We start from the raw sequence: 18040 nt of genomic DNA, 5'->3' as shown, positions 1-18040 counted from the left end.
AACACTGTCAGTGGCAGAATGTCTAAACTTACGATCAAGGCTGAAATCTAATGAAATACAATTGCTTCTAATATCATTTGAATCTTCATTTTCTATCAATGATCATAAACCACAAAATGAATTAATGAGGGAATAGACAGGATTTGACCGAACACCAGAAGTCCTGTGGTCTAGACTGGGATTCACCTAGCCATGTGATTATGAACAAGTGACTTCATTTTTTTTAAGATTCAGTAGTGATATTTATTAAAATTATGATACAATATGCTTTGCTTACCATGCCAAAGGTTAGAGTGGAAACTGAATGACATAATGTAAGCAACAGTTTTGGAAACATTGCAAAATAAAAGAAGTGTAAAACATGATCATTTTTGTGGCCATGTTGTTATCAATAATAATAAAAATGCTTATTATAAGATATAACAGCTTGAAATGTTATAGGGACTAAATATGGCAAAATAAACTCATCTTTGTGTTTTGTGAAAGTATATCCTGTCACTTGCTGCTACTCCAAATGACAGGTGAAAACCTTTGGTCAGGGGAAATGTGCAAAAAATTCTGAAACACAATTTAATGAAAACCACAACACATTTCTTTTGTCAGGAGCCCATAGCTTCAGCACAGCTAATTCCCTGCTCTATTCTGGGGGAAACATTCCTAAAAGCTCCAGGCTGTTTGTTAACAGCAGATGTAGACATTTATAAATAAGAACCATCCTAACTGAATAATTCTTCACAAATTACACAAAGGATCCCAAAGAATAGTTCCAAGTATTTACAACCAGCATTCAGAGACCCACTCTGTGGGGATACCATTCATTAAAGGCACTGCTTATAGACCGAAAAGGTAATCAGAAAATGATCCTTCCTCCTCCGACTGCTGCATTGCATTTGCCCCATACACCACCACAAAAACACTAGTATAAATGTTATCTAAGGGTCATAAAACACTCTCTGAAAGTAAATTTTACCCTATGGGAAGTAAACTTTTAATGCACCAAATTCCATTTAGTGCCTTGCAGACAGGAATTCTGCAAAGAATATTCTGAGAAAAAGGCAACTCATCTTTTATAGGTGCGTACTCTATCATAGAAGCCCAGGAATGGGAAATTGGGTTTTCATCCTCCCAGGCCATCATGGTTTATAACTCTAAGAATGATGACTATTATCAAAGTTTTAAAAGATTCACAGGAATGACCATTCTACAACCTCTCTTGGAAGCAAATTTCTATCATAAACACACTATCTTTAAAATTCTTCCATGTTTAACCTAAGTGTTCCAATCCTGGCTGCACCTTTCTGTTTCAGTGAAGATATTCATTCATTCTCATATTCATTCATCTATTTACTCATTCTTCAACCAACAAATATTTACTGAATGCATATTATGGCAAAGGTTATTGGTTGTGGTATAAGAAATGTATGGGGATACAAGAAAAGTTCTCCACCCCTTAGGCAACAACAACCTTGATCTCCTTATATAGATCATTATTAAGAGCAGTGTATGGAAACAGATGCCAATTTGCTGGAAATATGGAGAACAGAGGAGCATGTTAAACTGCCCCAAGAATAGCAAACAACAAATTTAAACTGAGAAATTCTGCAGGTCAGATGCTCTAGGTTCTTCAACAGGTCTTTGAAAGAAAAGCAAGTGATAGAAGGTAACCTATCTGTTAAAAGAAACCTAAAATACATAACCAATTTTATAACAAACAGCCAAGGCTAAACTAAAGTCTCTGGGGATATACGGGAAGAGATAACACTAAAAACACAAGGAGGTTATTGTTCTGAAGGCAGGATATTAGTTACTTATTGGGGGAAGATGAAGATTGAGAATGGGAAGAGGCCCCCAGGGGCATTCTGGATAGCTGGTAGAGTTTCTTTCTTGATGTTGGTTACAAGAGTGTTCGCCTTAGAATAATTCATTAAGCCAGTTATTTTGTGTGTGTGTGGTTTTCTGTATCTGTGTTTTGTTTTTCAAGAAGCACTTATTAACGTGGAAGAACACCTAGGCCTTGCTAGTGAGAATGAAAAATGGCACAGCTACTTTGAAAAAGTTTGACAGTTTCTTATAAAGTTAAACGTATGCTTCCTACATGATTCTGTAATGATCTCATTCCTACTTATCTGCCCAAGAGAAATGAAAACGCTGAAATTACAGCATGAAAGTCACAAGTTTACAGCAACGTTATACTCACCCCAACTGGAAGAAACCCGTGAGTAGCTGAATGAATAAACAAATAGGTACTTTTATACAATGGAATATTACAGAGCAATAAAAGGGAATGAACCAATGACGCATGCAACGAAAAGGATGCATATCAAAAGACACACTGAGTGAAAGAAACCAGACACAGAAAGTGAAATTATTTCTAGCCTCAAAAGTATATGATTTTCTGAAAAAGGCAAAACTACACGGAGAGAAATCAGACCAGTCGTTGCCAGGGGCTTAGGATATGGAGTCAGAACTGACAACAAAGGGAAATCAGGGAACTTTTCAGGGGCAGGAAAATATTCTATATTTTGATTTGGTTACACTATGGTATATGCTTGTCAAAACTGAACAAACTGTACACCTAAAAAATGGATTTTCTGCAGATCTGACCAAAAAGTATTTATTATTCAGAGTAAGAATGAATTTAGTTTCCAATTTTAAAATAAAATGGATTCTATATCCTGTATTTATTTTCTTAAAAAAGTATGTTGGGGAGGGGATAGGTACATAGTAAGAGTATAATGGGTAATTTAAAAAATGTTTAGAAGGAGATTAAATCACTGTTTTTGTTTCGTTGTTTGTTTTTTGTTTTTACTGATGGCTGTTTCTTCAGAGAAATTGTTTAAAGGTGAAAACAATTCTAGATGTCATAAAGTTCTCTCTGTTCAGGCTTTTTCCCAAACCAGGTCAAATAAATCCTAAAGCAGACAACATCAGAGCCAAGAGCAATAATGGTTATGTCCACTGCAGAGGATCATAGCTTCCTTTTGCCAGTCAAGTTCCTTGGTATTCAATTTTGGCTGTGCTCAACAGAAATATTTCATCTGGGCTTGGCACTTTTCTACTCTCGACTTCTCCAGAGTCAAGTAACCAAAACAGACATGGCGAAAGCCCAACCCCACAGAGCTTCACCATGATCACAGCGTGGAGTGTAAGACCGTTGACCCCACATCCCCAGCTCAAAAGCCTGGTTGTTAGAACTTCAAGAAGGCCTGGTTACTACAGTTAATTATAACTTTACTCAAGTAATGCACTTCAGTTTAAATACACTGTCTTTTTAAAAACCGTAAGAAGCATTATATAAAACTATAAACAATTAAACTTCTTTATGTTACAATTGAGCAAACTGAGATCTAAAAAGTTCAAATTGCTTTACTGAAGTTATTAAGCTAGTTAGAAGTGGAGCTAGAATGAGGTCCTAGGAAGCCCCATTTAATAGGATGGAGCTCTTTGAAATAAAATTGGAGAGCACCTGGGTGGCTCAGATGATTAAGCATCTGCCTTCGGCTCAGGTCATGATCCCAGGGTCCTGGGATCGAGTCCCGCATCAGGCTCCCTGCTCCTTGGGAGCCTGCTTCTCCCTCTGCCTCTCTCTCTTTCTCTCTCTCTCTCTCTCTCTCTCTCTGTCTGTCTTTCATGAATAAATAAATAAAATCTTTAAGAAAAAAAAAACAAAGAAATAAAATTGGAACTATACTCTGTGTTGATACTCTTCTCTCTACCTGGGATAAATAATGGCAATATAACTTCTATGTTTTCTACTCAACAACATATAGCTCTGTTAAGAATTTAGGAAACTTATGACAATGTCATCATGTTTTATGCAGAAACAGAAATACAAAGGAAATAAGCAGTGTTCAGCATTAAGTTATCAGTTGCTCGGGGAGCTGAAAATGGTGTCCTTCTTTTTTTTCCTATTCTCTTATAGTTGGTTTTAGCCTCCCTCTGCCCTGCTTAAGCAAGAGCTTACACACTAGATAACTAAGACATAAACTTCTGACAGTAAAACATGATCCATATTATGCGAACCAGGCATTTTAAAAGATGCTATTTAAAATCTTTTTTTCCATCTGTGTGATTTGAAGAAAATTTATTGTTTCGCCAAAGTTGCTTTGTCATCTTAAACTTCTGCTAGATTTTCTCAGAGGAGATGAGAGGCCCCAATTTTTATGAAAAGTCTCAGCTAGAAATATTGCTGATAGTGTGGAAACAGCAACTCCAAATCAATAGAAAATTGCCCTCTATATTTATCAGGAGGAACAAGGCACTCAGGAGAGCCAGCCCCTGTGATAGGTTAAAGCTGACAAAGGTCTGAGATAGGAACAAATGCAGAAGAGGAGCAAAAGAGCTCTGTGCTGTTGACTGTCCAAAGGTCAATTGACAGCTTTTCTCCTCTTGTTATGTTTTACTCCTCCTAAAGATGTAGAGAAAATGTTCTTCGCATGTACCCAACAGATGCAGAGGTAGAAGGGAATACGTGGATAGAACATTTAAGGGCATATTATCCTCTTCAACACACACTTCTATGCCAGGTGCCTACAGCTTCCAAATGGGCAGCAGAAAATGAACCTAGGCTTCCGTAAAGTGTCTGAGAGCCGATAATGTGAACAGCAACCAGTGAACGAGTTAAGCAGTAAAACCATCTCCACTTACGTCTCCTTGAAGTTCAGCACGCAGCCAACTGCACTTAAGCATAGCAATCAACTGTGATAGGAGAAATCCCAGTTACAGTAAGCAAAGAAATAGCTTCAAGGCAGCAGATAACTATGAAGGGAGAGAAGGTCAAAACAGGTGCAGAAAAGTCCTGGAGGTAGGGGGAGAAAGCTTAGACTCCATTTGGGTGATTTTTAACTATCCTTGTCTATTATGGGTGAAAAGCTTAATTGTTCCCTTTACTTAAATTTACACTGCATGGTGTAAATACACACACATACACACACACACACGTGCATACACGCATGCACACACACATACACGGGGAACATTTCAAGGCTGCAGAGAAACACTAACTGATTTCTGATGATGCTTCGGGTGTGGTATGGTTCACTAGCAGTAGTTTATAAAATATGTCTTCTGGGTGGCGAGTCTACCAGGTTGACTCTAATTTAAAGCTTCAAACACTGTAGCATGGAGCTCTCATATATGATAAACATGTGTATTATTATTGCCAGTAGCACTATACAATTAGTGCTCATTTCATCTGGCTTGACTCATGCCTTTGCGTGGTAACATACCATTAACAAATATGAAGTCTGACTGTCCTGAATTTGGAAAAAGTTTCTTTTATTTATGGCTAAGCTATAAATGGGGTTTTTTTGGTTCATATATGCACGTAAGTCTTCTCTACCTGGGGTCTACATTTTTTGACACATACTGTGTTCTATCTTATTGTACCCACAATAAAAATGTTTGCTTGTCTGGTAAGAACAGCAGCTTTTGGCAATAATCTACGCATTGACAGCATTGTTTCCAAAGGAACCAAGTCAAATATAGGTGCAACTCGTACATGGTTTGCATTAAATCAACAGTCATGTATTGCTTATTTCTTCACAAAGCTGGTTCTTCTTAATTATTGTTTTTTTTAATTTTATTTATTTGACAGAGAGAGAGAGAGTGAAAGCACAAGCAGGAGGGAGTGGCAGGCAGAGGGAGAAGCAGGCCCCCTGCTGAGCAGGGAGCCCAATGAGGGACTTGATCCCAGGCCCCTGAGATCATGACCTAAGCTGAAGGCAGATGCTTAACCAACTGAGCCACCCAGGTGCCCCTCTTTTTAATCACTGTTTTTCTACCTCAACAGAGCCCACCTGGTTGGAGAGAGTGTTCCTGAAGTGCTTGTCTAGGTGAAACTAACTGATGCACAAACAAATTCATTCACTCAAGGTAATGACGTTGGGGGTGCCAACATTAATCTTTACATAGGAGGGAAGGCAGTGATATAGCCATACTCATATCATTAACCTTGGCTGGCGAGACATGCACAGTTCAAATGAACAGTTAAAGGGAGGGTAGAGACAGTTACAGAATCATAGAAGGATGGGGCACAAAGCTATAACCACATAAAATATGCCCAGCCATGTATACCACTCAGACAACAGGTTAAACAATCATTATGACATCTGGAAAGCATCTTCGATTTATATCACCAAATATCAAGACAAAGAAGCCCTAACGACACTGCTGCCTGACTCTCAGTACCACCCTATTGAAATACTCCTTCATGTATGGGAAGGCTTAATTTGGAAGTACCTTTTCTCTTCTCTATACTTAGATGAAAGGTTGTAAATGGTCTGAATCAAGCTTATTATGGCTGCCTGAATCACCCTCAGTGCAGGCCGTTTCTGATTTATGAGCTTAGAGCTGATTATGTAATCTCTGGTCACATCTCTCTCTCTTTCTCTCTCTTTTTATTGTCCATATTTTGGACCACTGCTGATCATTACACCCTAATCAGAGGTCAAGAGGAAGGGGGAATTATAAATGAAGGTTTGGTGGTGACATAAAAGAGAACTACTCATTCAAACGTTTTTATAGGTTTTTATCACCTAAGTGATCCCATTATTCATCACCAGAGATAATCACAATGTTCAGGTTTGCCTGGTGCCTTTAAGCCACGAGGCGTATCACCTCACTGAAACTGCATAAAATCAAGCCTTGGACTAATTACCCTGCAGCACTCATTCTGACACCTGAACTCTACCTCGCACGTATACCTGATTGTCCCGGCTTCTAACTTCGTTATCCACTTTCCCCTCCAAAGCCTCACCCCATCCCTGAATCTGAGACTCCAGAATCTCCTTCCCTACTGTTTAGATGCCTGTATGGTGACAATGCCATCAACTACACCAGGAAAATACTTCTCGCAGCTCCGCCCACACCTCAGCATCTCACGTCTCTATGCTCCAGGTTCCAAACAGGTATCAGAAAGATGCAACATGTGTCTTTCTAGAGGCTCCCATGAACTTGCAGTATAGTGCCTGACTTGAGATCTGTAAGCACTAGAGTTCTACTTACTCATTATCATTTAGACATGAAACCAGCATTCCTATTTCATGTACTGTGACATTCAGAAGTCCCTTAACTTGGTAGACGTAAATGACCTTGCAGAAGTTAGCAATACTTCTGTGAATTAATCCTCATCTGCACAATTTTGGACGATTGTCTATTATATCCTCCAATGCCATCTCTGAAGGGATGTGTTCTAGTATGAGTTTGTTACCAGAGACAATGTTTCTCTCCCTGAGTGGTAGTAACCTTTGTTGAGGAGATAACAATTACATAGGCTCTTGTACTTTCCTTTTAATCATGTCTGCCAGGAAATCTTAGAACTAAGTCAAATGCTCAATCTCAGAAAACACGGCGGGCCATGTAAGTACGATTACTTGCCACACTACCCTTTTGTGGCTTTTATTTTCTATTTTCATTTTATTTGTCATATTGTAAAGCTACCTTTTATTGTAAGCCACTTCACAAACTTTGAAAAGGTGGGTTACTAGCGTTATTTTTCAAAGTAAACTCGTCCTATAAACAATATTCAAAGTAAGCCTACATCTCAGGGAGCATCATGCACAAAACAAACTTGGTGACCCAGGGAAAAGGAGAAAATTATGAATATAAAAGTTTTAAATTCAATATAATTATTTGGAATATGGAAATTATTTATGTGAGTATTTAGACATGGACCGTGTCTAAGGCTGATGAGCTATACACATGTTCTACAATATGGAGAATTTTACAAAGACTTAAATTAGAGTAACAGGATTGTTTAAATAAACAGAACCAGAAGTACCTTACAAACCAAAGTTTAAAATGCCAAAAGCCATCAAAAATGCTGTAGCTGGCCTAATTAAATTATTGTATAATTATCTTTTTAAAAGTTTTTATTTAAATTCTAGTATAGTTAGCAGCCAGTGTGATATTAGTTGCAGGTGTACAATACAGTGATTCCGCACTTCCATACATCACCCTGTGCTCATCACAACAAGTGTGCTCCTTATTCCCATTCCCTATTTCACCCACCCCCCCACCCACCACCCCTCTGGTAACCAGCAGTTTGTTCTCTAGAGTTAAGAGTCTGTTTCTTGGTTTGCCTCTCTCTCTCTTTTTTCCCCCCTTGTTCATGTGTTTTGTTTCTTTTTTTTTATTTTTTATTTAAATTTCACTTAGTTAACATACAGTGCAATATTGGTTTTTGGGGTAGAATTCAGTAATTCATCACTTACATATAACACCAAGTGCTCATCACAAAAAGTGCCCTCCTTAATCCCCATCACCCATCTACCCCTCTCCCGCCCACCTCCCTCCATCAACTCTCAGTTTGTTCTCTATCAGTAAGAGACTCTAATGGTTTATTTCCCTCTCTCCCTTTGTGTAATTACCTTATCTGTGATATATACTTTTTCTTCCACCTTTGCTGATTTACATTAGCTATCTGGCTATAACTGGACTCGAATTCTTCAGTTCCAATGAAGCTTTACATAAGGAAACTCATTATATAGCAGGGGAAATGCAGTATGTAAAACCAACCACTATTTGTTCTACATATAATTATCTTCTCTTTCAGTCTAGGATGTAGCCTTGGCCCTTATGCAACTCGGCTCTGTATGGGTGTCATTTGATTTATAGCAGATGACCTGGCATCATACGAAAATAATTTACTGTGCCATGTGTCTCACACCTGGTAAATCAATAGCTTGAATACAGAGACGTCTCAATTAGATAGCGAAAGGGTAGGGTGATCTACCTCCTCCTTTCCTGTATCATTAAAAGGGCAAGTATTACAAAGCAGTGTTTGTTTTAGAGCTGCTTCAAAAGTGGTGGGGGAGGTCTATTATTTCAAGTTGGGAGACATAAAGTGAGAGTTACCATCAAAACAAATGAAAAATCGAGCACAAGGTTGTATAAGTAATAGCCTGGGAGGGGTGGGACATGCATTGTTTAAGTATTGATGGGTGCATTTCTACAGCACCTGTGTATTTACCATGGGCTCAGAGAGTGGAATAGGGTGTTAAATTATGACTCTGAATGCAGGGGGGTCATCCATCCTTTCTACCCTGTTCCTCCAAGAAGACTCTAAACCAAAGTCACAAGCATCCATGGTATTAGTCACAATGAGATAAATCATCTGGAGGCTCAACTTCGGTTTCTCCCTGTGACACATCCAAAACTTAAGCTATCATTATAAAAGTTTTATAATGAGGAAGCCATATTATCCATCACTGATCACATCCAAATCCCATTGGTAAATTAAAGGCAAGATCCACATAGACTGCTCAGAAAAATTTTAGGGCAACTTCTCAAACTTGATTTAACCTGGGACAGCCTCAGGAGGGAGAAAAAAACAAAGAACCCAGAAATTAATTTCCTGATTTTTCAAATGGTAAAGTGAGATACAGAAATGAAAGTAAATCGTCCTTCCCAGAGTTCCCATTATCTGGTCCCAGGACTGGAATAGCACAAGTTTGTGGGGTTTTTTTCCAGGGAACTAAATAGATTTTAAATAATAGGCTGAACCTTCACCTGGCCCCACAGTAACTGTACCTGGAAGCTGAAAGATTCTGTGTGGGAATTAAATCTAAGAGCTACTTTTCAGAATGCTCCTTTCAAATTCAAGTTTGGTCTTTTTAAAGGAAAGAAACTCATTGATTTTGATTTTTTTTTAACTATTGGTAAATATTTCCTTTAAGTACTGAGTAAGAGCTTACTGAATGATTAGATTCACATTCTCTGTCTTCCTTAAAATAGAATTATGATGCCCGGTAAAATTTCATCCTCCTGGCTGGCCTTTCACCGGACATCCCTATAGGCCACACAGCCACCACATCTTCCTGGAAAAATCCCTTGGAAAGCCATCAGGGAAGAAAAGACAACCAGATCCAATAAAGCCAAGACTATGCAAGGTGCAAATAGCAAGTTTCAACAAATTGGCCCAAATGCCATATGATGGCGTGGCCAGAGGAGAAGGTCTAAGCTATAGGTAAGTTAGCTCCTCAAATTCAACAGAAGCTTTCACAGTGGAAATTCAAGCACAGGGGCTACTGGTGCAGGAAGAGATGCCCCTCCTGAAGCAAGAAACTCAGTTCAGAACAATACCTGGAGAACTGCTGTTGGAGGCCACGCATCTGAATTCTGTTGCACTCAGACTCCAGTGTCACCTCCTGCAACCGCTTCTCACTCTGAAGACGTAAGTGTCTCTCCTCTTCCAATTCATGCATCAGCTTCTCTTGCTATGAAACGCACAAAGGGAACGACTTTTAAGGTGGTGTTTCTTAATTACTATGAGAAAAAAATAATTAGTAATAGCTGTCAGTTACTAAGTGCTAACTTGGACTTTATATATAATTTCATCCTCATTACAACCCCATGAAGTAGGTTCTATTATTAACCTCTTATTACAGACAAGAAAACTAAGGATCAGAAGCATCTAAGTAATTTGTCATAAAAACCAGAAGGTAACAGTTTTCAATCCTGGCTGATGTCTCTAATGCTTGAATAATTTTCACTAAACCAGGTGGCCTCTTGTGCAGATATGAAGATCTATGACCCAGTAATACTACCAAATGTATTATAATTTGAGTAATGATGAGTAAGATCATTAGTGCCTGTTCAGAATTATTTCATCTCTTCAATCTCTGGTCTATGCTTTTAAAGGAACCTAAGTGATTTTTGTACAAGGACCTGTAATTTCAACTTAATTAGGCCATGGAGCTGATGAGAATATGGTTAAATATTTTGTTTTTATTTGTCCAGTTAGTTTTTCACAGATAAAGATAGGCTAAACCACTCACTTTATTTATTATCACAGAAAACTAACTCATTCACAAATGGGAATCAGTATTTCAAAGAAGTACTGGACAACCCAGAATAGATGGTTCAGCAAAAACTCATTCCTGGAACCAGTTAGAAGTGTGCAAACTTGAATCCTGCTGACATTACTGACTCAGCCATGCTAATGTCTTTCTGTTTTGTTTTTGTTTTGTTGCTGCTACTACTTTTTTTTTTTTTTTAGCATGTCATGCTATTTAGGATATTGTTGCTACTAGTGTGAGCACTTTGCATGCAGAATAGATATTCTGTGATGAAAACTAAAGAACAACTCATTACCTGACTAGGAGGGACCCACATTCTTACATGGGAAGAAGGGAAGCAAAGACTGCAGACTGCATGATGACTCTGAACCATGGATTACCCAGGATGGAATGCTATCTACTGCATGGGACATATTCACCAGAAGTGATAGGAAAGATGGATTTTCTTCACCTCTAACTCATGGGGGAAAAGTTCTCCTGAGGATTATGAAGGAAACAGTAGACCATAATCTGGAAATAAATCAAGATCCTCTAAAAATACTTATATATTCCCTTGCCTATGCACCCTCGACCATGCTCTTCCTCCTGCTTAACAAGCCCTCTGAGGTCTCCTTAAAGCCTAGAGACTCTGCCAGGCTTGGCTTTGAACCATCTCTCTAGAACTTACCCCACATCATTTCATTATTCTCTCTCTTCCTTGATTTCCACAGACCTATGCTCTTTGCCACCCTATACATGTGTACTTACTTTCTTCTATTACAATTTTTTCATGTGCATTTATTATGGTTCTTCACCTACATAAACATCTTTTTGAGATTAGGACTATGTCTAATGTGTATATGTATTTTTTTGTATTTAACATACTGGACATATATTTGCTTATTGATTCCGGAGCTGGCCTTTAGCTAAGTCAGGCCTGTAGCTTCTGTCCCAAACTCTTTGGTTTCCATTTTTCACCCCCACACAATCAGTTACTTCTATCAGATTCAGAAAAAGAAAAATCAAAATCAAATCTTTATTCTGTCATGTTCCAGCAGCTTTGGAAAAGAAGAAAAACATGGTTTTGAAGGAGAAACATGCTAACCAAAGTCAATTTTTTGTAGAAATAGAATGGCAAATTTTATATCACATATATTATTATTTATTTCATTATTTAGATTTTATTACATATATTTTACCACAATAAAAAGATAAAAATAAAATCTACTCCACTATTACACATAATCAACACTCATCTCTGTATAAACTCATTGGACTAGAAGGAACACGGGTAAGTCACCTTTATTATAGAATTTGGAAGACTGTGCTTTGATTCCCAAAAGAAGCAAAACAAATGGTGTATGTTAAATAGTTAAAAAGCACAGTGTATGAAGAGAAGATAGCATCCATTTTTCCTTCACACGTGAAGAATGTCACATAGATTCACTCACTGTCATATTGAATAATTCCCCAAAATCTAATAAGGGAGCACATTTTCCATATGAATAAACTTTTCTGTTCAATTTGTTAATGCCTTTTCAAATACAAATAAAATGATACCCGTACAACACAGACAAAGTTCCAGGGAATTCAAAGACTAATGAGGCAAAAGTTGTTTACTAAAATATATTCCCTTTCAATAGTATTTCATTTAAACCATCAAAGCTTGACAATAAGCCATATCCACTTTCAAAATGTAGGGGAAATTTTTTTTTACTCAAATTATAAAACATGGATAAAAGTAACAAAAGAATGTACCAATGGATTGGTCAGATTTTTTTTTTTTTTTGATAATAGCTGTATCCTAGAGATAAACCAATTTGTCCCCAAAGTAATTTTGATTTTTTCCCACAGGTTTGCTCTATATCTTTTACAGCATGGAGAGTGAAAGGGAGTGAGAGATGCAGAAGAGTTGAGTGTCATTTATACGGTGCTGCTGGGCACTGAAGAGCAGTAAGTAAAAAACAATGTCACAGAAATCTGGGTTGTAGACCTGATGAGGCCACATTTCCACGACCGTCTCTTTCCATTGAATCCTTGGGCTGGGTTTGCTTTAAGAGACCATCTTAAGAAAACTCTGAGAGTGTTTTTCTAAACTCATGGGGGACCACATTTGTATTTCTCCCAGTTTCATTTAGCAAGTTCACCTTTTCTCCTTCTCATTGGCTTCTCCTTCCATTGCCCCCAAACTGCTACACGAGGAACACAAGCACTGGCCCCTGAGCTGAATCTACATGATGTGAGACACATGTTAACAGGACACTTCACCAGCCATACAGCACCCCTTCCTTTTCAAGTCACGGGCTTTTACTCTCATTCAAAAGGAGGGTTTGCATAGTTTTCTCAACAAAAACTGTCTCTGAGTGGGTGAACTTTCAACCCTTTGTTCTTCTTTAGTTGATATCTCTACCTCTGAAATAAGTTCTATGTGAAAAATCGTGAATTGGAGAGCACGTCACAGTTTACAGAATGTTTCCACCTTCATTGCTTCATCTAGCCCTCGGGACAACTTGGCAAAGTTGGTTGTTATCAACTTCATTTAAAGATAAAGAAGATGGTATAAAGAAAGGGAAGGAATTTGCTCAGGGTCTCACTGTTAGAAATGACAGCTTTGGGACCAGAACAAAGTTCTTCTGACCTCAAGTCCCATCCTCCACCCCCATCTTTTTTTTCTTCTTAGGATAGTCAGTTCTGCTCTAACATTTATTTTATACTCTTTCTGTCCTTTCTTTTTTTTTTTTTTAATTTTTTATTGTTATGTTAATCACCATATATTACATCATTAGTTTTTGATGCAGTGTTCCATGATTCATTGTTTGTTCATAACACCCAGTGCACCATGCAAAACGTGCCCTCCTCAATACCCATCACCAGGCTAACCCATCCCCCCACCCCCCTACCCTCTAGACCCTCAGTTTGTTTTTCAGAGTCCATCATCTCTCATGGCTCGTCTCCCCCTCTGACATACTCCCCTTTTCTTCCTCTCCTGTTATCTTCTTCTTTTCCTTTTTTCTTAAAATATGTTGCGTTATTTGTTTCAGAAGTACAGATCTGTGATTCAACAGTCTTGCACAATTCACAGCGCTCACCGTAGCACATACCCTCCCCAATGTCTATCACCCAGCCATCCCAACTTTCTGTCCTTTCTTTATTTTTATATTTGACATATAATAGTTTCAGATGTACAACATGATTCAGTATTTGTATACACAAATGCAAATATAATCACAAGAAGCCTGGTTATCATCTATCATAATACATAATTACAAAGTTCTTTTTTTATTCCCTTGTGATGAGACCATCTAAGATTAACTGACTTAGCAACTTTCAAATATGCAATACAGTATTATTAACTATAGTCACTGTGCTGTACATTATACCCTCATGACTTATTTTATGACTGTAAGTTTGTACTTTTTGACTCCCTTCACCCCTTTTGCCCACCCCCCACTGCTCTTCAACCTCTGACAACCACCAATCTGTTCCCTGAATCTCTGAGTTTGGTTTTTGTTATTGCTATTGTTTGTTTTGTTTTCACATTCCGTATGAAAGTCAGAGCATATGGCATTTGTCTTTCTGTGCCTGACTTATTTTACTTAGCTTAGTGCCCTCAAGAACTACCCATGTCGTTGCAAATGGCAAGAATCCATTCTTTTATGTGGCTGAATAGTATTCCTGTGTGTGTGTGTGTGTGTGTGTGTGTGTGTTTGTGTGTGTGTGTGTGTTTGTATACCTACCACAACTTCTTCATCCATCCATCCATCCATCCAGGACACTTAGGTTGTTTCCATATCTTGGCTATTGTAAATAATGCTGCAATAAACATGGGGTGCTTATATATATTTTTTGAGGTAATGTTTTCATTTTCTTCAGATAAATTACCAGAAGTAGGATTGCGGGATCATATGATACTTCTATTTTTAATTTTTTTTTCAGGACCTTCCATAGAGTTTTCCACAGTGGATGCACCAATTCATATCCCTACCAACTGTGCACAAGGATTCCCTTTTCTTGATATCCTCACCAACACTTTTTTTTTTTTATAAAAGTCATTCTAACAGGTATGAGGTAATACATCTTTGTGGTTTTGATTTCCATTTCCCTGATGATTGGTCATATTGAACATTTTTTCATGCATCTATTGGCCACCTGAATGTCTCCTTTGGAAAAATGTCTATTCAGATCTTCTGCCAATTTTAAAATCAGATTGCTTTGTTTTTGTTTTTGGCTGTTGTATTGTAGTTCTGTATATATTTTGAATATTAATCCCTGATTAGATATATCATTAGTAAATCATATTGTTCTAACATTCAATGCATGGCCTTTTCAATTTGTTGATGATTTCCTTTGCTATGCAGAAGTTGATTTCAGTTTGATCTCACTTGTTTACTTTTGTTTTTGGAGTCAGATCCAAAAAATCATCACCAAGACCAATGTCAAGTATCTTACTGCCCAGTTTTCCTTCCAGGGGTTTATGGTTTCAGGTCTTACATTCAAGTTTTGAATCCATTTTGAGTTGATTTTTGTCTATGGTGTAAGATAGTGGTCTAGTTTGATTCTTTTGCATGTGGCTGTACAGTTTCTACATTTATTGAAGAGACTGTCCTTTCCATATTGTGTATTCTTGCCTCCTTTGTCATAAATTAAATGACTATATTAATTGTGGGTTCATTTCTGGGCTATTTTGTTTCATTGATTTTTCTGTTTGTTTTTTATGCCAATAAAGTACTGTTTTGATTATGATAGCTTTGTAATACAGTTTGAAATCAGGGAGCATGATGCCTCCTTCTTTTTTCTTTCTCAAGATTGCTTTGGCTTTTAGAGATCTTTCGTGATTCCATACACATTTTAGGATTTTTTTTCTATTTCTGTGAAAAATGGCAATGGAATTTTGATAGGGATCTATCAAATCCATTGAATCTATATATTGCTTTGGGTAGTATGGACATTTTAACAGTATTATTATTCCAATCCATAAGCATGGAATTTCTTTCCCTTTATTTGTGTCTTCTTAAATTTCTTTCATTAATGTCTAGTAGTTTTTGATATCCAGGTCTTCTACCTCCTTGGTTAAATTTATTCCTAAGTACTTTATTCTTTTTGATGCAAGATCATGAATTCTTTCTGGCTCTTCTCCAGCTTCATTGCCTGGTTCCTCTTCCTGTTTCCAGTCTTTACCAGTTATCATTTCCCAGTATTCTGGTCTCAGTTTTATTCTCTTCTAACCCTAAGTATCCTCCTCCCTTGGGCACATTACCCTGACTGGGGACTTAAGCCCTGAGAGCACCTCAATAGGCCTCTAGAAGTGTGGCAGACCAGGAACCTATCCCTTAGACTAAAGCTCCTGAACATGGAAATATACCTACTCACAAAGTGAACTGGTGTTTTCAGCCTGCTATCTGTGCACTGTCCTGGGGATGGCAGTCTGTCAAGAACTCTCTTTCCAATAGTTTCCTACTGTATCCAGGAACACAAGCCACTTCAGCCTCGAGATCCACGAGCACAGTGGGTCCCCTGGTGGCAGCCACAAAAACTGGGGTATCAGATGTAAACAAACCAGGGCACCAGATGTATGTAAGAGCTCCCCTCTGGGAAATAATGCCTCTGAACTCTGGCAGAGGGAGGGCATGAAGATGGCATCTTCCAAAGGAAAAAAAAGTACAAAGATGGTAGCCCAGGCTTTAGTGAGGCAGAGGGAGAGCACAAGGATGGATGGCATCTGTCAGTGCCTCCATCCCTTGAGAGAATGCCAAAAGGCACCCACCCCTCCAATGGATGCTTCAAGATTAGCAAATGAATCTTCATAGTCTGGGTGCTTTCCAAACTGCTACTTCTGAGCTGGGCCCTGGGGTGAGCAAGTCTGCATTTGAGCCTTTTAAGAGCTGTTTCTCAGTTCACTGTAGCCCTTTGGGTCTCATGGATACAAGCCCTGGGAGTCTTCAAAGCAGATGTGTTGGTGGCTCATCTCTCAAATATTGGTCTTAAGAGTTAGAGTGACTGATATAATCTACAAACCCTTCACTCCTCAAGGAGAAGCTCTGGATTTTTGAGTTCCCTCCCAACTGTGGGTCACTGAGCTGGGGGTGGGTTTGTGGTGAGATCTCATCTCAGCTTCTCTGACCCTCCTGAATGCAGTCCTTTTCTCATCTGAGAACAAGGAGATGTGCAGTGAATGTACAGAGAGAAGTTTCCCATACGCAGTTGTAGATTTATTGTGTCTGTCGGAGGAGGTGAGTTTAGCATCTTCCTGCTTCACTATCTGGACTGCCTCCTAACACTTATTTTAAGGGCATAAATTTGTTTGAAGGCAATGGCTGTGTTAGGGGCCAATCTGAGCGTGACCCAAATCTCACACTTGCTTATGCCTGACTTCATTCACGAGAAACACAAAGTGAACACAGAAAACTATACCCCGCTGAACCTAGCATAGAAATACACAAATCACACCGATTTAAGATAGATGAGCCAGTGCCCTCAGTTAATGTGCCTGTTAAGAGCCACCCCACCCACACCTGGTGGCATAACTTGCCCTCTGATTTCAGGCAGCCTTCCTTTTGCCACTTGACAATTCACAAGCCATAGCCCTTCCAGTGACCCTTACACAAGCCAACTGCCTGTCTTTTTCAAGGTGACGTGCCATATTTATTGTATTACTTAACCATTTAACACAAGTAAAACTTAGCTGTCATTTTTATTAGGTTCCTGGGTTGTTGTTTTTTTTTTTTAATGTGTCACTGATCAAGTTTCTGAGTCTCGTGCCCCTACTTCCATTTTTCCCACAAGCCCTGTGCAATGATTTTTAGGAATGCAGAGAGGTTGCATTATAGCAGAGCTGACTGTACATCACAGAGGAGAAAAAGAAATCTGAATTGAGAGTCAAGTTTCCAAGTCTGTTTCCTATTTGGCCACAAGCACAGAGTTGGGCCTTTGACAAAGAATCAAACACACAAACGAAAAAAAGAAAGGTATATTATGTCCAAGTTGTTGTTCTACCAAATGATCTTGTCTCTATGTCAGAGCCTTAACACAGACCTTAAACTTCCTCAAACTTAATTACTATCCTCTGATTAAACCTCTGGGGAAGGAAACTCCACAGTTTCCCTAGGTAATCCATTTCACTTTCTTAAAATTCTCTCCTGATAATTTTCTAAGATTTACTTAAATTGTTTCAAGTATCAAAAAGCCATTTTTATCTGCATGATCCCAGGATGTGGAGAAAAACCTATATATTCCAGTAAGTAAGTAAGTAAGTAAGTAAGTAA

The 18040-nt window shown here is 38.4% G+C and overlaps 1 protein-coding gene across 5 annotated transcripts in view; it reads right to left on the bottom strand.

Moving 5' to 3' along the window:
• Positions 1–18040, bottom strand: part of NCKAP5 (NCK associated protein 5) — a 965493-nt gene that overhangs the window by 433563 nt on the left and 513890 nt on the right. For all 5 annotated transcript variants that reach the window (XM_073884776.1, XM_025857088.2, XM_073884781.1 and 2 more), the window contains one exon: positions 10084–10217. In XM_073884776.1, the coding sequence (XP_073740877.1) occupies positions 10084–10217 (134 nt within the window). The remainder of the gene's footprint in view (positions 1–10083; positions 10218–18040) is intronic.

Source organism: Callorhinus ursinus, unplaced genomic scaffold (assembly GCF_003265705.2).
Source record: "Callorhinus ursinus isolate GAN/ISIS: 27379988/994484 unplaced genomic scaffold, GSC_fseal_2.0 scaffold2, whole genome shotgun sequence".
NCBI lineage: Eukaryota > Metazoa > Chordata > Mammalia > Carnivora > Otariidae > Callorhinus > Callorhinus ursinus.
Note: the sequence above shows the minus strand (reverse complement) of the source record. Positions and strands in the feature narration are given on the sequence as shown.